Genomic DNA, 22,903 nt, shown 5'->3' on the forward strand with positions numbered 1-22,903 from the left:
AGCCGTCCGGTCGCAGGACAATGGAAGGAAACGAACTAGAAATCATATCCGCCCTCTTCCCACCCCGCCCGGCCACAGCCCCCCTCTCTGTCGGCCGCGCTGGAGGGGCCTGTCGCTCACACCACACCCTGTGGCTGTCAAGGACCCCAGGGCAGCCCCCGCCCCAAACCCGCTGCCTCCTGGGGCTCCCCCTTTTCTCCCGTAACGCGGTACCTCGGAAGGGGGGCAGCATGGCTGTCTTCGCTCCACCCTGCCACAGGCTCCTGGCGCCCCCTCGCCAGAGCCCCACCCCCCAACTCTCTGCTATCTGCGGCCCTCCGACGACCTAGATCCTGTCTGTCGCCTCGACATCCCTAGCCCCCTCCCCAATTCTAGTGTCCCCACCCTCGACCCCACTTTCGATGACCCCAGACCCACTAGTTCCAACCACGCTGCTTCTGAGGTCCCGCCCTCGAGACAGAGCCCCCGCCCAGGGCTCACCATCTGGGGAGCGAGGGAGGAAGGAAGGATACGGACCCAGGCGTTCACCCCACCTCCACCCCCGCCCCCGCCATCCCGGCCAGATAAAGGAGCCGAGGCCGAGAGCCGGGAGAGACCCCGCCCCCTCGAGGAGAGGAGCCGCGGCCCCTGCAGGCCGGGGGTAAGCACGAGATGCGGGCTTCTGTGGTTAGGGGTAGATAGCGGCAACTGGGAGGGGTGTGGGCCTGGGCTGGGGTCCCCAGGCAGGTCCCATGCGTGAGATTCGGGAGCACAGCGAAGCTAGGGAAAGCAGAGGTGCTGGGGATGGGAGGCGCCAGGAATCGAACTCCGGGCGCCTCGCGCCGCAGCCCTCCCACGTCAGCCATCGACGCGGTGGGGCGGGAACCCACCACCCGCTCCAGGCCACTTCGGGTCTGGAGGAGGCGAGAGAGCGACACCTTGATCGGGGAGGAATGCCCAAGATGCCCTGAGCTATGGGGGCCTGTGCGGGGCCGCGGGGCGGGAGGCCCTGGCTGCAGCTGCGCCTCGCGAACGGAGGAAGCCGTCTTTGGACGGCCTGAATCCCTGAACCCTTCCCGCGCAGGCCGGCGTCGCGATGGGATCCCCCGCGGCCCCCGAGGGCGCGCTGGGCTATGTCCGCGAGTTCACACGCCACTCATCCGACGTACTCGGCAACCTGAACGAGCTGCGCCTGCGCGGGATCCTCACTGACGTCACGCTGCTGGTTGGCGGGCAACCCCTCCGAGCGCACAAGGCGGTCCTGATCGCCTGCAGGTTCGAGGGGGCAGGGGGGGGGGGTGAGGCGGTGCAATAAGGCCGTCAGGAGGGAATCTGATGTCACACCTTCCAGAAGCCGTGGGCGGAGCGTCCCGGAGTTGGGGGGCAGTGATAGCGGGGAGACCACCGCGTGCCCTCTAGTCCCCAGCGTGACCTCTGTGTCTTCCTCTCCAGTGGCTTCTTCTATTCCATTTTCCGGGGCCGAGCGGGCGTCGGGGTGGACGTGCTGTCCCTGCCTGGGGGCCCCGAAGCCGGAGGCTTCGCCCCTCTCCTGGACTTCATGTACACTTCGCGCCTGCGTCTCTCTCCCGCCACTGCACCTGCTGTTCTTGCCGCGGCCACCTACTTGCAGATGGAACATGTGGTCCAGGCGTGCCACCGCTTTATCCAGAGCAGGTGAGGGGACCCTGGCTGGGTGTTCTCAGAGGGTGAGGTGGCACCTTGGCAGTCACAGATTAGCAAATCCACTAAATGTCCATCCTGCTTCTCCCAGCTGTGACCCTCTGGGCATCTCGCTGCGGCCCCTGGTGGCAGAACCCCCCACCCCCTCGAAGGCACCTCCACCAGGCAGCCCCAGGTGCTCCGAAGGACACCCAGACCCACCAACGGAGTCTCGCAGCTGCAGCCAAGGTCCCCCCAGTCCTGCCAGCCCTGACCCCAAGGCCTGCAACTGGAAGAAGTACAAGTTCATCGTGCTGAACTCTCAGGCTTCCCAAGCAGGGAGCCTGGTGGGCGAGAGGAGTTCCGGTCAGCCTTGCCCCCAGGCCAGGCTGCCCAGTGGAGATGAGGCCTCCAGCAGCAGCAGCGAGGAAGGACCCATTCCCGGTCCCCAGAGCAGGTGCAGAATCTGGAACTGGGGAGCAGGACCGTTAAACCCGGGCGGTATGAAGCAGGGAGATGGGGTGGGGGGCAGTGTGCAGACTCTCGCCCACCCAGGGGAGCTGGCCAGAGGCCAGCTGTGGACTCAGTGGGCTGGGGCTGTGGCGGCACAGCGGCTCATGGACCCGCATTGGCTCACCTCCAAAAGATGGACTGTGGCTCCAGATTCTCCAAGAGAAAACCCCTTTTCATATAATCTCCCCTGATCCTTTTCTCTGGGCCTTGCCTTGTGCCTAGGCTGTCTCTGTCTGCTGCAACTGCACAGTTCAAATGTGGGGCACCAGCCAGTACCCCACATCTGCTAGCTCCCCGGGCTCAGGAGACCACCAGATCACCCTCTGAGCAGGCTCGTCCACTGCCAGGTAAGACACCCCCCTCCCCGCCCCCCGCCATGTCCTGGCTTTTTTCTTGTAGCTGTTGCAGGCCAGTTTGGACCAATAGGCCTCTCCCAGTGATGCTCGAACTTCACTGCAAATTAAAATCACTTGGGAAGCTTGTAAACAGCAGGTCACCATACAGATCAGAATATCTGGCAGTGGAGAGCAAACACCAGTATGTGGTTTGTTTAAGGTTTGATAGGCGAGTGACAGAGAGACAAAGAGATCCCGCACCCACTGGCTCACTCCTCAAATGGCTGCAACAGCCAGGACTGGGCCAGGCCAAAGCCAGGAGCTCCATCTGGGTCTCCCACATGGGTGCAGGGGCCCAAGCACTTGGGCCATCCTCTGCTGCTTTCCCAGGTGCTTTAGCAGGGAGCTGGAGCGGGTCAGCTGGGACCCGAGCGGGGGCTCTGATAAGCGATGCTGGCATCGCGGGTGGCAGCCTCACCCACTGTGCCACAAGCTCTCCAGGTGCAGAGATTGGGACTTTCTGGCCTGTCCCCATCCAGGGCTTGGCAGGAGCCTCTCTGTGGTGAGAGAAGGGAGAGAGGAACAGACCCCGGCCCGCGGGGGAGGGCCTCCACCTCCCATTGCCGCTATGGAGTCAGATCCCAGCCCAGCTGACCCACTCTGGATCCCAAGAAGGCCAGATGAGCCCCTAGGGGCGTTTAAAGTAAACGGGGTGTTAGGCTCACCAGCACCTAGGAAGCCCTCCATGAAACCCACCCCTTTGCAGGAAGTGAATTTTTCAGCTGCCAGAACTGTGAGGCTGTGGCTGGGTGTTCATCGGGGCTGGACCCCTTGGCTCCTGGGGAGGAGGACAAGCCCTACAAGTGTCAGCTCTGCCGCTCCGCCTTCCGCTACAAGGGCAACCTGGCCAGTCACCGCACGGTGCACACAGGTAAGGAGGAGAGGGCCCCGGGCCTTGCACCCACCGCACTGGGCAGCCCAAGCCCCCTGAGCGCGCTTGCTCCTCGCCTGCAGGGGAGAAGCCCTACCACTGCTCCATCTGCGGGGCCCGCTTTAACCGGCCGGCGAACCTGAAAACGCACAGCCGCATCCACTCGGGAGAAAAGCCCTACAAGTGTGAAACGTGCGGCTCGCGCTTCGTGCAGGTAGGCGGCCGCCCCGCCCCGACACGCTTCAAAGGCAAAATCGCCAGATTCGCTATCCCGAGGCGTGCCGTCTAAAGTCCCCTCCCCTCCCCTCCCAGGTGGCGCATCTGCGCGCGCACGTGCTCATCCACACCGGCGAGAAGCCTTATCCCTGCCCCACCTGTGGGACTCGCTTCCGCCACCTGCAGACGCTGAAGAGCCACGTGCGCATCCACACAGGAGAGAAGCCATACCATGTGGGTACCCAGCTTGGCTGGCCCTGGAACTGCCGACCGGGGCTCTGAGACAAGCAGGCCTTGCCGGTCCTGCAGCTCTTGCAATGAGCCGGGTCCCTAAGGATAAAGGGCGGGGCGCGGGGTAGGACCGAGCAGGTGTAGGACTTACAGCTCCTGGGTTGGTGTTATCTGCCGGGAGAGGAGGGACTAATGGGAAAACCTTGGCCAGATAAGGCGGAGCATAAAGATGTGGGAGGACCTGAAGACCAGTGAGTTATCTTTCGGTGGAGAGCTGGGCAGTTCTACGACACTCAACACCTAAAAGGTGGCTGTGGAGGGGGAGGGACCTGACCCGGATGTTCTTCCACAGTGCGACCCCTGCGGCCTGCATTTCCGGCACAAGAGTCAACTTCGCCTGCATCTGCGCCAGAAGCATGGAGCTGCTACCAACACCAAAGTGCACTACCACGTTCTGGGGGGCCCCTAGCCGAGCGCGGGCCTGGACCCCACTTGCTTCCTAAGAGCCAGGAAGGCTGCAGGTGCAGGCGAGGGGGTGGGCAAGGCCACTTCTGGCATCGGAAACTGCTGCCACCTTCCTTCCTTGCTGGGGAGAGCAGGGGTGGCAGATCCTGGCTAGATCTGCCTCTGTTTTGCTGGTCAAAACCTCTTCCCCACAATGCGGATTGTCTAGGCAGGGGCTGGCGGAAGAGAAAGACTGGCGGTCTGGTTTCCTTAGAGGGAACAGCCCTCCAGCTGCAGCCCCCGTCTCGCTGGGTTTCTCTGTACATATAATTTATTGAGGCCTTTGGGTGGCGCCAGGGCCGTCTCTATGGCGTCTCCCACTTCCCTGTTCCACAAGTGTGATCAAACGTGACCCAAGACACAGAAGGTGAGGTCACGGCTCTGCTGGCAGAGATTAGCACTTGGCTCTTTCTCCTGGCTGAAGTGCTTCATATTGTTCTTGTCATAACTTTTATCTTTAGAATTGTCCTTTCTCCTGTCTGTTTGCTTTAAACAGAGAAAGGGGTTCTTTGTGTCCTGGCCCTCCTGTTCGAGGTCTGGAACCTTTATTTGTTTGAGGGCAGCTCTGGGAACATGTGGGACTGTGGGATTGGGTCAGGCTCCCTCCTAGGTGCTGTAGGTTCTTCTAGCTGGCTAGACATGGATGTAGAGTTTTGGTTTTTTGTTTTTTGTTTTTTGTTTTTTTGTTTTTGTTTTTGTTTTTTGTTTTTTTGTTTTTACCCTCCCTGTTCACAGGTAATGGGAACCTCTATAGAGCTATGAAATGCCTCCTGAAGACTGGGGGTGCAGGCTGGATTCTGTGTCACCCCCAGTGGAGGCCGGTAGGGTGGCCCAGAACCCATGCTGTCCATTGAACCGGTCACCTGGGTCTGTTTCCACAGTAGCCATCTCTCACGGTAGAGCTCACCCAAGGGCTAGGGCTAAGCCCATAATCACTGGGACCCGTTCTTAGTGCTGAGTTGAGTCCTCCCTGGGGGAGGGAGCTGGCATTCCCTGTCAGACACGATGTAAGCTTTTCAGATTCTGCCCAGTCTCTTGAATGCCCACGACTTAGGGGAGAATCACACAACTCGTCACCGTCACTGGGTGGTAACGCATCATGAGCCCCCCTTTGCTGCAGAGGCATCCGCGTTTGAATGTTCCTTGGGGTTCTCTCTACCTGAAATGGGCCCTTGCTTCCTTTAATGGGTTTTTGGACATCTTCCGGCAAGTGTCCAAATTCCAGAAACTTCTTTGCCTCTAGAAGTCACAGGTGCTTGGTCACTTTCTTACCATGGAAAAGCTGGGTCTGTGACCCAGTCTGCCCCTCCCTGCATTCCTGTCTAGTGCCTCCCGCAGGAAGACAAGGGGCTGAGTTCCATTCTGGGTTTGTTGTGGTTTGGGATTACTGGAGGGATGAGATGTAAGAGATTGGAAAGGCTGGGTCAAAGGCCCGAAAGTTGACAGTTTCCAGGTTAGGAGTAAGAAGTTGGCTGAGGGTTGTGGTTTTTGGTGGAGGCCAAGTAGGTAGAAAGTTAGGAATGGGGTTGTCTCTTGGCTGGCTGGAGTGTCTGGATGTAGGTAATGTTCTGAGTCCTTGGGGCCTATTTGATGATAAGATTGGGGGGGGAGGGGTGGAAGGTAGGAAGCACTTTTGACTTTGTGCACCAGAACTTCAGGATAAGTCACTTGGGGACTGGTGAGAAGGCTACTCTTCTCCTTCTTCCCCTCCTACTCCCCACCACCCCATCCCAGAACTGAGGGAGGAAGAAGAAGGGTGGTGTGAGAAGGAAGCCTGATTTCTCTTTAGCAGACTGGATGGGGAGGTGGAGAGCTCCTGGGGGTGGAGATGTTAGATTTTGCAAAATCAGATCCTTGGAATAAAGAAGCCTCTCTGTGCCACCTGCTGTGTCTTGGGTTCTTGCCTAAGGGGGAATCTGGGGGCTGAGGGAGAGAGTTCTTCCCTCCTGGATAACATCTTGGACTGCGAATCCATGCCATTGTCCCATCCCGGCAGACATCTTAAATGGTCCTTGTTCTCCCTTTCGCTGCCCTTGCCTTCCGGCTCATTGTGTAGGAACCAGTGACTTCATGAAGTTTCTCCGGAGGCACCTGCATCCTGCTGCTCTCCAGTCACTTCCTGCCTGACGTGTGGAGGTGGCAGGAAGGGACCGAACAGCCACTCACTAGTTATGCCAAGAGACTAGGAGATGCATCTGTACTGGGGATCTCTTTTTAATATAAGATTTATTTTTATTTATTTGAAAGAGTTACAGGGGAGTGGGGGATTGAGAGAGAAAATCTTCCATCCACTGGTTCACTCCCCAGATGGCCGAAATGGCTGAGGCTGGTCCAGACCAAAGTCAGGAACCAGGAGCTTCTTCTGGGTCTCCCATGTAGGTGCAGGGGTCCAGGCACTTGGGCCATCTTCTACTGCTTTCCTAGGTGCATTAACAGGGAGCTGGATCGGAATTGGAGAAGAAAGGTCTTCAACCAGCATCCGTATGGGATGCCAGTGCCGCAGAGGCTTAACTTGCTAAGCATAGTGCTGGCCGCTGTGCTGGGGATCTTAATGCTTGGGACACCCGCACTTCCACCCCTATGACCAAGAAAAATGCATAGGAGTTGGGTCACAAAAGGACAACAGGGGCTGGAGGCAGCAGTGAGAAAACTATGCAGCCAGGGCCAACATGTCAACCCCACCCTTCCCCAGGAATGAGATCTTGGCCTCCATCTAGCGTCGGAGGCATGCAGCCCTCCCACTCTTACCTTGTCTTCCTTGTGTCCTGGGTGCACACTCTGCTCTGCCCCCATGGCCAGGGTCACTAATTCCCTTTGGGCTCCCTTTGGGCCTTAAATTCCTCATTTGTGGAAAAAAGCCAGTTACCATGGTCTGCAATTCCCGCCAACATTTAGCTCATGGTTGTGTTTCTTAATCTTTTAAAACTCATGACCTGGATTAGACTTCAAAACAAAACAAAAAACTAAACTAAAACCTTCCACTCCAGCTTATGGCCTGCTGATAATCAGACCAGCTAATATTATCTCCTGCAACAAGAGATGTTCTTTATCGCCTGCTAAAGGAAGCATTTTCATTCACATGTTTTCTAATTGAACCCCCCCAACATTGCTAAAAGGTAGGTACTAGTATCTGTAATCCACAGATAATGAGGAAACCCACTGAGAGAGGTTCAGTATCCTGACCAGGTTAATAAGTGATGAAGCGGAGGCTGGAACTGTGATCTAGTTCCAAAGACTGAGCTATTAAACACTGTTGCACGGCCGTACCGATTGCTGCATCTCAGAGAGAGAGAGAGAGATTTACAGATGCTTATTTCCATTTCCCACATATGAGATGATAGGCTCACTGTCTCACCCCCATTCTCGTTTGCCTTTTCTGGAGTCCACGGTTCAAGGTCAGCGTCCCAGGGAGCTTGACTTAGAAGGAGGGGGAAGCTCAGGTGGCTCCTGCCGTGGACTCAGGGAGGCTGGTGGACTCCAGGACTGGGGACCTCGGAGTACTGGTTGGTTGGGAGGGGTGGCCACTCCAGTGGCCAGTCGTAGCCTTTCCCTGTAATCGCTCCCATCAGGAGATCAACGACCCTAGCTAGGAAGTGGTTGTGGCTAGAAAGGTTCCAGCCCCAATGAGGAAGAGGTGGGTGGTGCGAGTATTGGTTCCCCCTCAACCCCCAGCTCGCGGCCGCCCTTCCTTTCCTGGGTTATTTTTGGTCTCTGAGGCCTGTAGGTTTCCTGTTAGTGGGAACAGAAGCAACACGAAAGGGTTCCCATGGCAGAAACGAACGCGGGGATCCCCACAACCCGCTCCCCTTCCCTCTCCCCTGGGCCTCTGAATGTTTCAGGGATCCGAGCTCGGGGCAGGGGGAGTCCGTGTTAGTGGCCGCGGACACGCTGCCTCTCTCCCAGCCCCTTCCCTCGTCCCCACGTGGCCTTGCAAGTCCTGAATCCCTCATTAGACGAATGAGTGCTTGCCTCAGGACCAGTGGACCCGCCAATTGACCTTGCGGGTCTCGGAGCTGAACCGCGGACGAGTGCACCAGCAAAGTGATCGGGAGACGGCAGCACCCTCCGGGTGGGTGCCCGCGTCACGTGGGACTCTCGCGGTCTCCCTAAAGCCCCTCCTTACGCATGCGCCCCGCTTACCGCCAGGCTCCAGAACAAAGCTGTAAGCCCCGCCCCGCCCTCCTGGCCCCGCCCCCTGTCCGGGAGTCTCGCGTTCTCATTGGCGAGCTGCAGACCGGGAGGTTGGCCGGCATGGCCAGGTGGTGACATCTCCGGGGATCAAACAGATACTGCATCCGAGACTGGCACGCCCCCCGGCCCCTAACTGAGCACGGAGGTCCGCCCCATTGCTCCACGCCCCCGGGCGCTTAGGGCGGGGGTTGCCCTCCTGCACCGATCCTTTCAGGCCGCCTCGTTAGCTCGCTGGGTCCCGAGCCGCCAGGCGGGGGCGGGGGCGGGGGCGAGGGGCGCGTTCGCAGCCCGCGCCCGCTCGATGGCGCGTAGGGCCGGGCCCCCCGACGGGGGCTGGGGCTGGATGGTGGTGCTCTCGGCGTTCTTCCAGTCCGCGCTGGTGTTCGGGGTGCTGCGCTCCTTCGGCGTCTTCTTCGTGGAGTTCGTGGCGGCCTTTGAGGAGCAGGCAGCGCGCGTCTCCTGGATCGCCTCCATCGGGATCGCCGTGCAGCAGTTCGGGAGTGAGTGCGGCGCCTGGGCCCGGCGCCCCGCGACCCTCGGAGGGGAGAGAGGATGGGGGGCGGGGCGCGGAAGGGGCGGGAGGGTGCCGGGGAGGACGCCTGAGACCTCGCAGAACCCCTTCCGCTTCCCCAGGCCCAGTGGGCAGTGCCCTGAGCACGAAGTTCGGGCCCCGGCCGGTGGTGATGAGTGGCGGCCTCCTGGCCGCGCTGGGGATGCTGCTGGCCTCCTTTGCTACCTCCTTAACCCACCTGTACCTGAGCATTGGGCTGCTCTCAGGTGAGTCCCCTGGGCCTACGTCCTTTAGCCTTCCTGGGGATCCTCCCAGGGGTGACTGAAAGTTTGCTATGCACCTGTGCCCTGAAGGGAATTCTTAAAGACGTGGTAAAGTTACCTTGATAAACAGGGCAGGGAAATTAGGGGATCCTAATCCACAGAGGAGGAAGCCATCTGTGGGGCAGCAGGTGATGGCTCAAGACTTGGGTCCCTGCCACCCACGTGGGAGACTGGGTTGAGTTCCCAGCTCCTGGCTTCTGCCAGGCCCAGCGAGGCTGTATAGTGGGCCTCTGCCTTGCGAATAAAATGAAAATAAGTAAATAACCAAATAAAAGCTGTTTTTTTTAAGTAGATGAATCTAGGCTATGCAAGGGTACTTCAGAAGGTCCAGGAAAAATTTTAAATTAAAAAATATGTTTTGGTACAAAATAATTGGAAGCTCATGCATAGTTTTTTTTTAATAATATGCATTTTTGTATGAGCTTTTTGAAGCACCTCCATACAAACCAATGGCTAGCAGGACAGGAAGAGAAAAGGCAGAATGTACTATACAATCCTTCTAGGTAATGTGGATATCTTTATCCTGTTCACAAAGAAAAGTCCTCAAAGCTTATGCAACTCAAAATGTGAGAGCCACATAGCCCAGGTCTAACTCCAAAGTTCCGTGGTTACTTTACAAACATTAGCTCCGATCCTCCACAAGCCCAGGAAGTATATATTAACCCCACTGTGCAGAAGAGGAGATTGAGGTTGGAGACAGAACACACCAAGGCTTGAAGCCAGCAGGTGTCAAAGGCAGGACTGCCCGCCGGGTCTGTGGATCCAAAGCAAGGGTTACACTGGGCGCTGGGAACGTGGACCTGGTGGCTTAATTAAACTCACCACCCAACCCCCGTTTCTTCCTTTTTTTGACAGGCTCTGGCTGGGCCTTGACCTTCACTCCAACCCTGGCCTGCCTGTCCCGCTACTTCTCTCGCCGCCGATCCCTGGCCACCGGGCTGGCCCTGACAGGCGTGGGCCTCTCCTCATTTGCATTTGCTCCCCTCTTCCAGTGGCTGCTCAGCTACTATGCCTGGCGGGGGGCCCTGCTGCTCGTGTCCGCCCTCTCCTTGCACCTGGTGGTCTGCGGAGCTCTCCTCCGCCCGCTCTCCCTGGCCGAGGACCCTGCTGTGGGTGGCCCTGGGACCCAGCTCATGTCCCTCCTCCACGAAGGCCCCTTTCTCCGTTACACCGTTGCCCTCACCCTGATCAACACTGGCTTCTTCATCCCCTATGTGCACCTGGTGGCTCATCTCCAGGACCAGGGCTGGGACCCATTGCCTGCTGCCTTTCTGCTCTCCGTGGCTGCCATAGCTGACCTCGTGGGGCGCGTGGCCTCTGGCTGGCTGGGAGATGCAATCCCAGGGCCCGTGACGCGACTTCTGATGCTCTGGAGCGCCCTCACTGGGGTGTCACTAGCCCTGTTCCCTGTGGCCCACACCTCCACAGCCCTGGTCATCCTGGCTGTGGCCTATGGCTTCTCATCAGGGGCCCTGACCCCAGTGGCCTTCTCCGTGCTGCCGGAACTGGTCGGGACGGCAAGGATTTACTGTGGCCTGGGACTGGTGCAGATGGTAGAGAGCATTGGGGGGCTGCTGGGGGCTCCTCTGTCAGGTAAGGGGATGGGGTGACCAGGCAGGCCAGGGCTGCCAGGCCGCACAGTTGGGGGTGGGCACTGTTCTCATCGTGGGGGACATGGCTATTGCCCTTGACGTGGCACAGCCTCCAGCCTGTGTGACGAAGCGCAGCAGCCCTGAAATGGGTCCTTGGGGACTGGGAAGGGCTAGGTGAAGACCCAGGAGCCGTGGGGAACCCTTGCCAGGGTGCCTACGGCGTGGGTTGCCAGGGGACCTGGCTGGACCGAGCCAGGCCTGACCCTCCAGTGTTTCCCACCTCCTTTGGCCCACTGGGCCCTAGTCCAGGTCTCTTAGACATTTGGCTAAAGTTCTCCAGGCTCTTAACACCAAGACCTACAGCCTTGCCCTCTTAACTATTAACTGAAGGAGCAGAGGGGGCAGAGCTGCCTGAAGCAAAGCCATAGGCACAGCTGACCCACCAGGATCCCCATGGGCTGGCCAAGAGGTCCTTGCTGAAGACAGGACAGCAAGACGGCGCCGTGGCTCACTAGGCTAATCCTCCGCCTTGTGGCGCCGGCACACCGGGTTCTAGTCCCGGTTGGGGCGCCAGATTCTGTCCCGGTTACCTCTCTTCCAGGCCAGCTCTCTGCTGTAGCCAGGGAGTGCAGTGGAGGATGGCCTGAGTGCTTGGGCCCTGCAACCCATGGGAGACCAGGAGAAGTACCTGGCTCCTGCCATCTGATCAGCGCAGCGTGCCGGCCATGGTGGCCATTGGAGGGTGAACCAATGGCAAAGGAAGACCTTTTTTTCTCTTTCTCACTGTCCACTCTGCCTGTCAAAGACAGGACAGCAGCCGTAAAAACCGCACTAGGCCCCTTGGTTGGGGCAGGTTGGGGGGGCGGGGTGTGTGTGACCAGAGTTCTCGAGCTCATCCAGCCCCACCCTGGGAGTCGAGGCTCCTTGGAGACGCTGGGTCTTCCCCTGCCCCAGAAACGTGAGCCCAAGCCCTCCACCCCGGCCAACAGCTCACCCACCTGTGTTCTCTTCTCCTGGACCTAGGCTACCTCCGCGACATGACAGGGAACTACACAGCTTCTTTTGTGGCGGCTGGGGCCTTCCTCCTGGCTGGGAGTGGCGTCCTCCTCACCCTGCCCCACTTCTTCTGCTTCTCAGCGACTGCGTCCAGGCCCCAGGCCCCTGGAACAGAGGCGCTGGAGACCAGAGTCCCTCCGGCCAAGGCGGAGGGGCCTGGAGAGGACTAAAGGCCACCCAGGGTGCCAGGTACAGACAGCCAGGGTGCGACAGCGCCCTGTTCCGGAACCACGATGCCTTCGTAGTCTGGGCCTGCCTCCCCTCCGAGCAGGCCCCGGGCTCCCGCGGTGGGTGTGCCAACCCTTTGTATTTTGTGTAGGGGTCTTCTGCTTGGCTCCCTCGACTTCCCCTGAAGGATCCAGGAGTTCCCGCTGCACTGAGCCGCGAATCCACTGTAAAACTCCACGGCCAGGAGACTGGACACATTTTACATACGACCTCTGCTGCTGTGTCCCGTTTCTCCTCGGAAGACGCGTGTGTGGGGAACAAGGTCGGCCCTTTGAGAGGAGATGGAATAGGAGACCCAGATGAGCCCCACCACCTCACAAACAGCAAGGGGACCCGATGGAGTCACGGCCCAGCAGTGCTGGGCAGGGCTCCGGGAGCTCGGAACCCCGAACTCTGCTGTCAGGGCCACAGCTCCTCCCTCCTCTTCCCCGCTGTCCCTGTGACATGTCCAGGGGACACTGGGTCGTCCCCTAAGGGAAAGGGGCATGGAGCAGGTGGCTCCTCCGAGCATCTCTCCCGGCCCGCGACAGTGGAAACTGACGGCAGAGTCCCTGTTATGGCAAAGATTTGGACAGAAAGATGAGTGGACTGACCAGGCTGACAAACACCCGTCCCCACCCCCAGGGCCTACTGGGATCCTGTTCCCCAGTCATCTTGGTTATTTAAGCCCAGTGGCCTCAGGGCCCCAGAATGGCTAACAGGTGGAGCTACCAGGAAAACGGGATACAATTTCTTTATTGGGGGCTGGGCTCAAACAGGAAACGGATCAGCAAGTGGTGTCCGGAGTGGCCTGCGGGCCTCCTGGGGAGAGCAGGGCAACCTGGAGCGCAGGGAGCAGCTCCCCCCTCTCAGGGGGAGGCGTGGCTGGAGGGGAGGCCTGGCGGCGGCAGGTGGGCAACGCCCCGGGCAGCCCCGTGTAGATGACGCTGCCGGAGAGGATGAGAGAGCTGCACACCAGGAAGGAGGCGGTGAAGTCCCCTGTCTTGTCCCTTAGAAAACCTGAGGGAGGAATGAAGGAATTGAGGGGCATCGCAGCCCAGGAACCCAGGGTGCTGAGGAGCAACTCCGCTGGCTCAGGCCCTTACCTGACAGGGGTGGGCCCAGGAGGCCCCCGAGGCTCATCAGCATCATCACCAGCCCCGTGGCCTGCACCACACCGCCGAGGCCCACCAGCCCCGGGAGCACGCCGAAAACCAGCGGGGCATAAGCTCCGGCGCTCAGCCCGTAGGCACCGGCTGCGGCCAGCAGGGGGCGCCCCCAGCCCTCCTCGCTCTCCGTCGCGGGGACCAGACCCACCGCCAGCAACCCCAGTCCGGTCAGACCCCCGAACACAGCCAGCAGTCGTGGGAGGGGCACCCAGCCCTGGTCCGCTAGCCACCCGCAGACCAGCCGGGCGCCCGCATCCCCCACCGCAGCCACCGCCACCACCAGCGCAGCCCCGTACCCCCCGAGGCCCCGATCCAAAGCGTGCGGGGCCAAATGCACGTAGGGGACGAAGTACCCTCCCCCAATCAGGGCCGTGGCCAGAGCGAAGACTGCGAAGGCCCGACGTGTGAAGAGACCCAGGCCGAGGGCAGCCACGGGGCCGCGGGGTGGGCTCGGGGAGTCGCCAGGGAGGGCCAGGGGGCGCAGCAGGGCGCCGCAGGGAGTGAGGTGGAGGGTGATGGCCCCCAGGAGGAGCAGGGCGCCCCTCCAGCCGAAAGTGTCCAGGAGGAGCTGCAAGGCGGGCGCCAGCAGCAGCGAGGAGACCCCATTGCCCGTGAGCGCCAGCCCCACCGCCAAGACTCGACGGCGCGAGAAGTAGCGCGAGAGGGTGCCCAGGGCAGGCGCGAACGCCAGGGCCCAGCCGGAGCCTGCGAGTGGACAGGGCGGGGTGAGCGCGGCGGCCCCATCCTGCTCCCCCAGCCCTCCGTCAGTCACCCCGTTCCCCTCCCTCACCGGCGAGGAGGCCCAGGCCGAGGTACAGGTGCAGCAGACTTCCCGCGAAAGCCGAGAAGACGAAACCCAGCGAAGTCAGGACGCCCCCAACCATCACCACCGGGCGCGACCCCCAGCGCGTGCTCAGGGCGCTGCCCACTGGGCCTGGAAAGGGGCGGGGTCACCGCAAGACACGCCCCCTGGGCCCCCAAACTGCAGCGCTTGTCCCGGCCAGTGTGCCCAACCCCCGGCCTGACAGCCCCTCCTCTGGGCCTCCAGCCCCACACTTTTCTAGAACTCGGTTGTGCCGGTCGCCTACTCATCGGGGAGTCTCCCGCCGTTACGCCCCCGCGCCCCCTCCCCCTCGGGGCCCCCCCTCACTGGCTGCCTGCTGCACGGCCAGGGCCAGGGCGCTGACCCACGCCGTGTCCTGGGCGCTTCGGTCAAAGTGTTCGGCGAGGGCAGGGAGGGCGAGGCCCAAAGAACGCAGGAGCCCGTAGGAGAGCCCGTTCACCAAGAAGGCCGCGGCCGCCACCACCCAGCCCCAGCCCCCGTCCGGGGGTCCGGCCGGCTTGGCGGTCATGGCCGTCTGCGGGGTGGAGAAACGCCAGTGAGTGGAGGCTGCCAGGGCGCGGGCATCCCCGGGGTCCAGCCGCTGGTCTTGAGCATGCCCGAGCAGGTGCGGGGCTCCAGAGCCCGACCTTGAGGTGGCAGAACTTCTGGGTCCGCGCGCGCGCGGCCCCGGGGGCCTGGACGGCAGGATCCTCCCCCCTACCCACGCCCTCTCCCCCTTACCCGACCTCTCCGGGCGGTGGGGGAAGGGAAGGGCTCGGTTTTCTCCTCGCTTCCCGGGCGGGCGGGGCCCCGGAGGGGAGAGAGCCGAGCGGGAGCCCAGCCTGGACGGGCTTGCTCGGTAAACAGAGATCACCGCAGGGGCCCGAGCCACCTGGGACGCTAGGGGTACGGAAGGGCGGGGGCGAGCCGAGACCGGCAGCCAATCCGCCGGGCTGCGGGTGAGGCCTGCCGCCGAGCCCCACGGGGATCGAATTATCCACACGCAGCCGGCAGCGCCAGGATAGGGAGCGGCGGGCACCGAGAGCCGCCCCGCCCCTCCCGCCGCCGCGCCCGGCCTGCGCCCACGCACCTGCCGGCAGCTGCGCGCGGAGCAGAGGTGCTCGCTCCAAGCCCGAGGCGGCCCTGGGCCTGCTGCCAACGCACGGAAATCGGAGCGATGGCCAAGGCCTGAGGGGATGAGTGGGTTTGTTCCGGGGCCCAAGAGCAGGTAAATCCTAGGAGCAGGTAGATCCCCGACGGCAAATCACAGAGCCGGGATCAAGTCCCCAGGGCACGGGGAGAGGGACCCGCGGTGTGCCAGGCACTCTGTACACAGATGATAGTTTCATCCTCTCAGTAGCCCCAGGACGAAGATGGCACTCCCACTTGGCAGAGCACGGGAGCGCCCCAAATCGCTCAGCTCAAAAGTGGCAGGAGTGTTTAGGTGGAGGTCTCTCCGGCTGCGGGACCACACGGGGAGAAGAGACCTGGGCAGTGGAGGGCAGTCGCCTGGGGGGCGTTTGGTGCACACTCCCCTGCAAAAGGCCGAGCCTTAGCAAAGCCAAGAGTGTGTGACTCTCAAACCGGGGCTGGAAGAGACCTTAGGCTTAGGCTAGAATTGGAAAAAGCGAAGGAAAAAAATCAGAATTAAAACTCGGGTATTGACTTCTTCAAAAACTTGACAAGACGAATTTTTTTTTTTTTTAAATAGATTCACGTGGGGTTTACTTCAGCCGTTCCTATCTGATGTGTTGCTTGCTTTCATTATTAAACACAACAAAATTCAGCCGCCTGCAGGTGGGCGCGTTACCAACGGACGGCCACGCGATGGCAGTGTTTCCTAACTGTTGAGAAAGGCCCCGCCTGTGAGGAACAGACCAACAGCTGCTTCAGACCTCCAAGCCTGGGAAAACAGCGTGGCCCCTGGGAGGAGGGGTGGCCCCCGAGGGGAGGGGGCGTGGCCTCTGCGGGGTTGGGGCCGCCAAATGCCTGTCCTATGTGTTTAAGGCCTTTTGCAATAAGAAAGTTGACCTGGGCTACCGGTGCCTTCCACCCCCTTCCCCTCCCTCTTGCACCCTCCCATCAGCTGTGAGCTTCGCACCTGCTGCGTGGATCCGTTTGCTCGCTTCTGGATTTTGGCTGTCCGCTTGCAAGTCTTCTAGAAGGGTTTGAGGTCCTGCCACGTACACCTTAGGAAAGTGGCCCCACCGGTTTCCCCAGGCTGAAGTCCTGTTTTGAAAGCTGCTCCAGGAGGTGGGGCCCGCGGGCCCTCAGACACCTGCTGGACAGGGGGCCGCTTCCTGGGGTGGCTGCCGCCCTGCTCTGCTGTGAGAGGAATCCCTCTGTCTGTGGTGAAGGTGAATGTGGTGAAGGTGAAATGCAGCCCAAGAGGAGCCAGGCGTCTGGGTCTGGAAGCTGTGCCGAGTGACGCTGAACGTCTTTGCAGGGTTCCCGTGAGCCAAGAAGGGTCCTCCAGACCTGGCGGAGGCGAAAGGGCACAGTCCTCTTCTACCTCGAGCTCCTTAACCTTGGCCAAAATCTCCCTCTTTTTTTTTTCTTAATATTTATTTATTTCACAGGGAGTTACAGAGAAAGGGAGGGAGAGACAGAGATCTTCCATCCACTGGTTCACTCCCCAAATGGCCCCAGCAGCCAGGGCTGGGCCAGGCCAAAGCCAGGGGACAGGAGCTCTGTCCAGGTCCCCCACATGGCTGCATGGACCCAAGCACTTGGGCCGTCTTCCACTGCTTTCCCAGGTGCATCAGCAAGGAGCTGGATGGAAGTGGAGCAGCCAGGACTCAAACCGGCGTCCATATGGGATGCAGGCATTGCAGGCAGCACCGGCTTTCCCAGCTATGACGCAATACCAGCACCCAAAATTAGCAACTTTTGGTCACAGAGCTCCTGGATTTTAATCCCAGCTGTACCACTTACAAGCCATGTGGTTATGAGGACATCCCTTAGCCCTCTGCCTCAGTTTCCCCTCAGGGTTGTGATGAGGGTCAGCTGAGTGTGTAAATAAGAGACATGAACACGACGCATCAGCCCTCGGCTGCCGTTGTCACTCAGAGGAAGCTGGCTGCCCCTGTAGCACAGTGCCCCTCCCCCCCAGCTGCTCACTTCTGATACCTCGGGGTCACGGAACCACGCTGAGCTGCTGAGTTCTTAGCAGAACCAGATGCGAATCATGGGGCCTGCACAGTGGTGTAGTGGGCTAAGCCTCTGCCTGTGGTGCCAGCATCCCATATGGGTGCCGGTTCTAGTCCTGGCTGCTCCTCTTCTGATCCAGCTCTCTGCTATGGCCTGGGAAAGCAGTGGAAGATGGCCCAAGTGCTCGGGCCCCTGCACCCACATGGGAGACCGGAAGAAGCTCCTGGCTCCTGGGTTTGGATGGGCGCAGCTCCGGTCATTGCAGCCGATTGGGGAGTGAACCAGCGGATGGAAAATCTTCCTCTCTGTCCCTCTCTCTCTCCGTAACTCTACCTCTCAAATAAATAAATAAAATCTTAAAAAAGAAAAAAGGCGGGGGCCGGCGCTATGGGGTAGGGGGTAAAACCGCTGCCTGCAGCACTGGCATCCCAAATGGGCGCCGGTTCTAGTCCCGGCTGCTCCACTTCTGATCCAGCTCTCTGCTGTGGCCTGGGAAAGCAGTAGAAGATGGCCCAAGTGCTCGGGCCCCTGCACCTGTGTGGAAGACCGGAAGAAGCTCCTGGCTCCTGGCTTTGGATTGCCAACTGGGGAGTGAACCAGCAGATGGAAGACCCCCCCACACCCCGTCTCTCCTTCTCTCTATATGAAACTCTGCCTTTCAAATAAATAAATCTTTAAAAAAAAAGATGCAAATGACTATAAGGAAATTAAATGGAAAAAAATGTGGGTTTATTTGTGATAAATGGTTTCCTTACTGTTTTCCAAAGTTTATGAGAAAATGCTGGTCTCCGTACTATTTTTTTTTAAGTTAGAGAGAAAGAGAGAGAGCAAGAAACAGAGACAGAGAGCCGGTGCCGTGGCTCACTAGGCTAATCCTCTGCCTGTGGCGCCAGCACACCGGGTTCTAGTCCCAGTCGGGGCACTGGATTCTGTCCTGGTTGCTCCTCTTCCAGTCCAGCTCTCTGCTGTGGCCTAGGAAGGCAGTGGAGGATGGCCCAAGTGCTTGGGCGTCTGCACCCCATGGGAGACCAGGAGAAGCACCTGGCTCCTGGCTTCAGATCAGCGCAGCGCGCCGGCCATTGGAGGGTGAACCAACGGTAAAGGAAGACCTTTCTCTCTGTCTCTCTTACTGTCCACTCTGCCTGTCAAAAAAAAAAAAAAAGACAGAAAAATCTCTCAATCTTTTGGAGATCCCTAAAATAACCAGGGCTGGGTCAAGACAAAGCCAGGAGCAGAGAACTCAATCCAAATCTCCCTCGTGAGTGACAGGGACACAAGGACTTGGGCCATCGCCTGCTGCCTCCCAGGAGACTGGAGTCAGGAGCAGAGCCAGGACTCGAACCCAGGCCCTCTGATGTGGGGTGCAGGCATTCAAAGTGGTGAATTAACTATTGCTCCATCACCTACTTCTGGTCTCCCTAACTTGATGAGAGAGAGAGAGAGAGAGAGAGAGAGAGAGAGAGAGAGAGGAGAGAGAAGAAAGGAGTCAGAATACATTTTATTCATTTGATTCTTCATGCAAAGTATTTATAGACTCCGATGGGTATTGTGGTGCAGCAGGTTAAGCTGCCACTCGGTACAGCCATATCCCTTATCGAGTGCCCATCCAGGTCCTGGCTGCTGCGCTTCTGATCCAGTTTCCTGCTAACGTGCCTGGGAAAGCAGCAGGGGACCCCCAAGTGCTTGTATCTTTGCCACCCCTGTGGAAGACCCTGATGGAGTCCAGGCTCCTGGCATTGTCCTGGCCCAGCCTTGGCTTTTCCAAGAATTTGGGAAGTGGAACCAGCAAATGGAAGATTCTCTCTCTCTCTTTCTGACACACATGTACAATCTGTCACTCTGCCTTTGAAATAATTAATTTTTTTTTAAATAAAGAACCCTCAGCACACAGAGGGGGCCACACACACCGCAGACTCATTCTGCTTCTTGGGCTGCTGGGTGGCTTCACGGAAGAAGGGCCCCTTGAGCTGGGTCTTGCAGGGTGAGTAGGAGTTTGCCAGATGGATGTGGAGGCAGGAGCATTCAGGCAAAGGGAGCCGCCTGTGGCAGATCACAAAGGCAGGAACCAGCTTGGCACGGCGCTCCTTGTTTGGGGAGCTGGAAACAGCCACTGTGCAGAGAACAGAGCGTGTGTAGGAGAACCATGTGGGATGAGGCTGCCGGGGCAGGGGCTCCGTCTGGAAGGGCTCAGAGGGGCCGTTAGAGGAACTCAGCTGTTTTTCCAGAAGCTAATACTTGCAGAAATGTCCGCTGAAGCGGCATCCATGATATTGGCAGCTGAACTCAAAGGAGAGAGGACGCAGGCCACCGCCGAGTGACAGAAAAGTCTGGGGGGTGACAAGAAGCTCTGAACGCCTTGCTTTAGGCTGAACATTCATACGGAATTTTACATTCTATTTTATGGTTTACTTTCATTTCATTTCAAACGTAGAGATTCTGAGACCAAAAGAGAAAGATCTCCCATGCACTGGTTCTCTCCCCAAATGCTACAACACCTGGGGTGGGGCCAGGCTGAAGCCAGGAACTCCATCCAGGTCTCCCACGAGGGTAGCAGGGACCCAAGGACTTGAGCCATCACCTGCTGCCTCCCAGGGTGCGCATCAGCAGGAAGCTGGAGTTGGAAGCAGAGCCAGGACTCGAACCCAAGCACCCACCTACGGGATGGGGGCTCCTGAGCAGCATCCACCCCTGCACCAAGCCCCCACCCCACGATCCACTCTAAAACAATCTCGGATGCATGTTTCCATAGGAAAGCAACACTCTAAGTGACTAGATCAATTATTTAACTTTTTTGTCTCTCTTCAGGAGAAAAATGAACTCCCTAGGAGGAGATATGGAGTTAGTATTTCAGCGGGTTAGCCGCTGGGGTGTCAGGGAGCCCCTTCCTCTGGGAAGTGCCCCCTGATCACACAGCTCCCCATCTGCCCCCTCCCCCAAGACTTCTCAGCCTGCAGTGACATCACCTACCCTCTTGTCCCCTCTGGGGGTGGCCCTGGAGGAGGACTTCCTACTGATCTCTGGATCCTGCCTTTCAAATAAACAATTTTTTTTTTTAAAGAAAGCAGAGGCTTTCCAGTGTTTGCTTCAGCTGATGTTGGGCCCCTGAGACCTAGCAGAGCTGTCTCACCGTCATCTCCCCAATCCACCCAGAGATCAGGCCAGGGGAAGCCAGCGCGGAGCACAGCACCCAGACCCAGACCCTGCAAAGGCGGAAGAAGAACAAGACCCGCGAAGGGGCACTGGGCACCAGGCTCCGAGTGTGTGGCCTGGGGCCGGGGAGCACAGCCGTGGCGACGGCTGAGACAGCGGGGTGACGGCGCTGGCTGTGCACAGGGACAAGACTGCGTGCATGACTGCACTGGGCAGACGCGTAGAGAACCCAGCTGAGTCCCCGAGCCTTGTGTCAGGACTGGGGCTGGGGCAGCCTGGTGATGGAACAGAGCTGGGACTGTGGGGAAGGCCTGGCTCGGGATGCGAGCCCTCCTCTCATCACTGTCCACCACCTCTCAGCAAATCTGTCTCCCGAGCCTCTTCCAACCCAGTCCTCACCCACGGCTGTCACCACCCCACCTGCTAAGGGTCTGGAGGGGCTGCCTCAGGGGTCTCTGTGCATAGCCCGATCCCAGGGCAGTAATCAGGGACAGTGGGGGCCGTGACCAGCTGAAGGCTTTGGTCTTAAGTACCTGCTCGTGTCTTTTCTGGCACATTCTGCTTCTGGGACTGTGGCCAACGTATACGGCTCAGTTGTAAGCCAAGAGCCCTAACTCAGACGTGTCTGAGGAAAGAAGTGATTGATTACAGGATACTGAATAGCTCACAAAACTATCAAGAGGGCTTCCGAACCAGGCGTGGCAGAGGCAGGAACTGCCAGAAGTCCAACCAGGCTGCTAGAGCCATCGCTGCCCCCACAGGACACTAGAGGTCGCTGCTGGCAGCCCTTGGCGGCCACTGGGCCTGGAAACTGTCCCCGCTGCGCCTCTGTGCCTCAAGCCCCCAAGTCCAAGTCTGGGGCAGGGGTGTCGGCCACCTGAGCCTTGGCCATGTGCTCTCATCCTGGCTGGGAGGAGCACCAGGAAAGGGAGCACCGTGGATTTTCAGGGAGGTCCTTTTAAAATTAGGTATTTGTTTTATTTATTTGAAAGGCAGAGCGAGAGGAGAGATCCCAGCCACTAGGTCACTTCCGAAATATTCACAACAATCACAGCAAGGCCAGGCCAAAGCCAGGAGCTGGGAACTCGATCCAGGTCTCCCACGTGGGCAGCAAGGACCGCGTACCTGAGCCAGCACCTGCTGCCTCCCGGGGTGTGCATCAGCAGGAAGCTGGGATTGAGTGTGGAGCGCGACCTTCAGCCAGGCACTCTGACATGGAGTGGGGGCTTGCCAAGTGGTGGCTAGACTGTAGCACCAATGCCTGCCCTGTGGGATTTCTTCTTTTCTTTTCAATGGGAAGGGTTGAGTGCAGCTCTAAATAAGCTTTAAACATTTTATTTATCTATTTGAAAGAGTTAGAGAGAGAGAGAGAGAGAGAGAGAGAGAGATCTTCCATCCACTGTTTTGCTACCCAAATGGCCACAACAACCAGGGCTGGGCCAGGCCAAAGCCAGGCGCCAGGAACTTCTGGGTCTCCCATGCGGTGCAGGGGCTGGAGGGTACTTGGGCCATCCTCCACTGCTTTCCCAGGCCATAGCAGGGAGCTGGATTGGACTCAGAGCAGCCAGGATCCACAGCAGCGCCCACTGTGTGTGATGCTGGTGCTGCAGACGGTGGCCTAACCCGCCCTGGGGAGCTGCTCACACAAGGGAAGCAGTTGAGAGGCAAGGCCGCTCCAAATGTCCACAAACAGGCTTCGCCCATAGGCGCCTCCTCAGAGTACAGCTTTTATTTTTATTTTTTTGACAGGCAGAGTGGACAGTGAGAGAGAGAGACAGGGAGAAAGGTCTTTCTTTACTGTTGGTTCACCCCCCAATGGCCGCTGCACCGCACTGATCCGATGGCAGGAGCCAGGTGCTTCTCCTGGTCTCCCATGGGGTGCAGGGCCCAAGCACTTGGGCCATCCTCCACTGCACTCCCTGGCCACAGCAGAGAGCTGGCCTGGAAGAGGGGCAACCGGGACAGAATCCGGCCCCCTCCTCCACTTTCAAAGGGTTCTATGTCCTGGCAGTGTCTCTTCCTAAGGGCTGTCGGCCTGTCCCATTCAGGCAAACAGCTTTGCCCAGCTTTCTCCACCTGCAGCTCGAGCTCCCATCCTAGCTCTCTTACTGTAATTTACCGCAGGGTCCCTCACGGTGCTGACAGCAGTGTGATGTCAGCGTCTCACTGGGAGGGAAGTCACACCCACGTGGAGACCCGGGCAGCTCCCTCCACTGGGTGCCTGGGGAGGGCGTCCGGAGTGGTGGGAGAGGCATTTACCCCGCCACGGGCCCAGGGCTCTGGGAGGTGGGGAGTTGGGCAGACTCAGGTCAGGGCAGTGGGTGCTGGACGCACACCCCCACGTGAAATCGGGCTGCTCTTAG

The 22,903-nt window shown here is 59.2% G+C and overlaps 3 protein-coding genes and 1 long non-coding RNA gene across 9 annotated transcripts; 2 read left to right on the top strand and 2 right to left on the bottom strand.

The window, feature by feature from the left end:
- Positions 1 to 265: 265 nt before the first annotated feature.
- BCL6B (BCL6B transcription repressor) lies at positions 266 to 6,249 on the top strand. Its single transcript, XM_051825296.3, has 9 exons — positions 266 to 640; positions 1,064 to 1,254; positions 1,432 to 1,653; positions 1,751 to 2,095; positions 2,374 to 2,498; positions 3,253 to 3,417; positions 3,501 to 3,631; positions 3,730 to 3,867; positions 4,217 to 6,249. Exons 2-9 carry the CDS (start codon positions 1,076 to 1,078, stop codon positions 4,331 to 4,333), a joined length of 1,422 nt encoding a protein of 473 aa, XP_051681256.1. The 5' UTR covers positions 266 to 640; positions 1,064 to 1,075; the 3' UTR covers positions 4,334 to 6,249.
- Positions 6,250 to 6,579: 330 nt separating this feature from the next.
- Positions 6,580 to 8,467, bottom strand: LOC149121231 (uncharacterized). Its single transcript, XR_016224269.1, has 2 exons — positions 8,338 to 8,467; positions 6,580 to 6,946 (listed from the first exon to the last, which is right to left on the bottom strand). It is a non-coding gene; the product is annotated as an uncharacterized LOC149121231 (long non-coding RNA).
- Positions 8,468 to 8,568: 101 nt separating this feature from the next.
- SLC16A13 (solute carrier family 16 member 13) lies at positions 8,569 to 12,988 on the top strand. Of its 4 annotated transcripts, none has more exons than XM_070061304.2 (6): positions 8,569 to 8,704; positions 8,930 to 9,059; positions 9,173 to 9,336; positions 10,249 to 10,986; positions 12,009 to 12,230; positions 12,361 to 12,988. In XM_070061304.2, the coding sequence occupies exons 3-5, from the start codon at positions 9,243 to 9,245 to the stop codon at positions 12,209 to 12,211; spliced, it is 1,035 nt and encodes a 344-aa protein (XP_069917405.2). In that variant the 5' UTR covers positions 8,569 to 8,704; positions 8,930 to 9,059; positions 9,173 to 9,242; the 3' UTR covers positions 12,212 to 12,230; positions 12,361 to 12,988. The 4 variants fall into 4 exon arrangements, with proteins under 4 accessions (XP_069917405.2, XP_069917404.2, XP_002718865.2 ...); XM_070061303.2 differs by having other exon boundaries at positions 9,193 to 9,336; XM_002718819.6 differs by lacking the exon at positions 8,569 to 8,704 and having other exon boundaries at positions 8,724 to 9,059; positions 9,193 to 9,336.
- On the bottom strand, positions 12,987 to 15,402 carry SLC16A11 (solute carrier family 16 member 11). 3 transcript variants are annotated; one of them, XM_051825298.3, is made up of 5 exons: positions 14,987 to 15,402; positions 14,568 to 14,775; positions 14,208 to 14,351; positions 13,355 to 14,122; positions 12,987 to 13,268 (listed from the first exon to the last, which is right to left on the bottom strand). In XM_051825298.3, exons 2-5 carry the CDS (start codon positions 14,767 to 14,769, stop codon positions 13,036 to 13,038), a joined length of 1,347 nt encoding a protein of 448 aa, XP_051681258.2. In that variant the 5' UTR covers positions 14,770 to 14,775; positions 14,987 to 15,402; the 3' UTR covers positions 12,987 to 13,035. The 3 variants fall into 3 exon arrangements, with proteins under 3 accessions (XP_051681258.2, XP_051681257.2, XP_069917403.2); XM_051825297.3 differs by having other exon boundaries at positions 14,982 to 15,243; XM_070061302.2 differs by lacking the exon at positions 14,987 to 15,402 and having other exon boundaries at positions 14,605 to 14,736.
- Positions 15,403 to 22,903: the final 7,501 nt, after the last annotated feature.

This window comes from Oryctolagus cuniculus, chromosome 17 (genome assembly GCF_051225735.1).
Source record: "Oryctolagus cuniculus isolate XC-2025 breed Fujian yellow rabbit chromosome 17, ASM5122573v1, whole genome shotgun sequence".
NCBI lineage: Eukaryota > Metazoa > Chordata > Mammalia > Lagomorpha > Leporidae > Oryctolagus > Oryctolagus cuniculus.

Coding starts and splice junctions, on each gene's coding strand:
- SLC16A11 (XM_051825298.3), bottom strand. CDS start 14,769: ATGACCGCCAAGCCGGCCGGACCCCCGGACGGGGGCTGGGGCTGGGTG. Junction 14,123..14,207: donor CGGCCTGGGCCTCCTCGCCG/GTGAGGGAGGGG, acceptor GTCCACTCGCAG/GCTCCGGCTGGGCCCTGGCG. Junction 13,269..13,354: donor CCTGGGCCCACCCCTGTCAG/GTAAGGGCCTGA, acceptor TTCCTCCCTCAG/GTTTTCTAAGGGACAAGACA.
- BCL6B (XM_051825296.3), top strand. CDS start 1,076: ATGGGATCCCCCGCGGCCCCCGAGGGCGCGCTGGGCTATGTCCGCGAG. Junction 3,632..3,729: donor GCGGCTCGCGCTTCGTGCAG/GTAGGCGGCCGC, acceptor CTCCCCTCCCAG/GTGGCGCATCTGCGCGCGCA. Junction 3,868..4,216: donor CAGGAGAGAAGCCATACCAT/GTGGGTACCCAG, acceptor GTTCTTCCACAG/TGCGACCCCTGCGGCCTGCA.
- SLC16A13 (XM_002718819.6), top strand. CDS start 8,861: ATGGCGCGTAGGGCCGGGCCCCCCGACGGGGGCTGGGGCTGGATGGTG. Junction 9,060..9,192: donor CGCCGTGCAGCAGTTCGGGA/GTGAGTGCGGCG, acceptor CCGCTTCCCCAG/GCCCAGTGGGCAGTGCCCTG. Junction 10,987..12,008: donor GCTGGGGGCTCCTCTGTCAG/GTAAGGGGATGG, acceptor TCCTGGACCTAG/GCTACCTCCGCGACATGACA.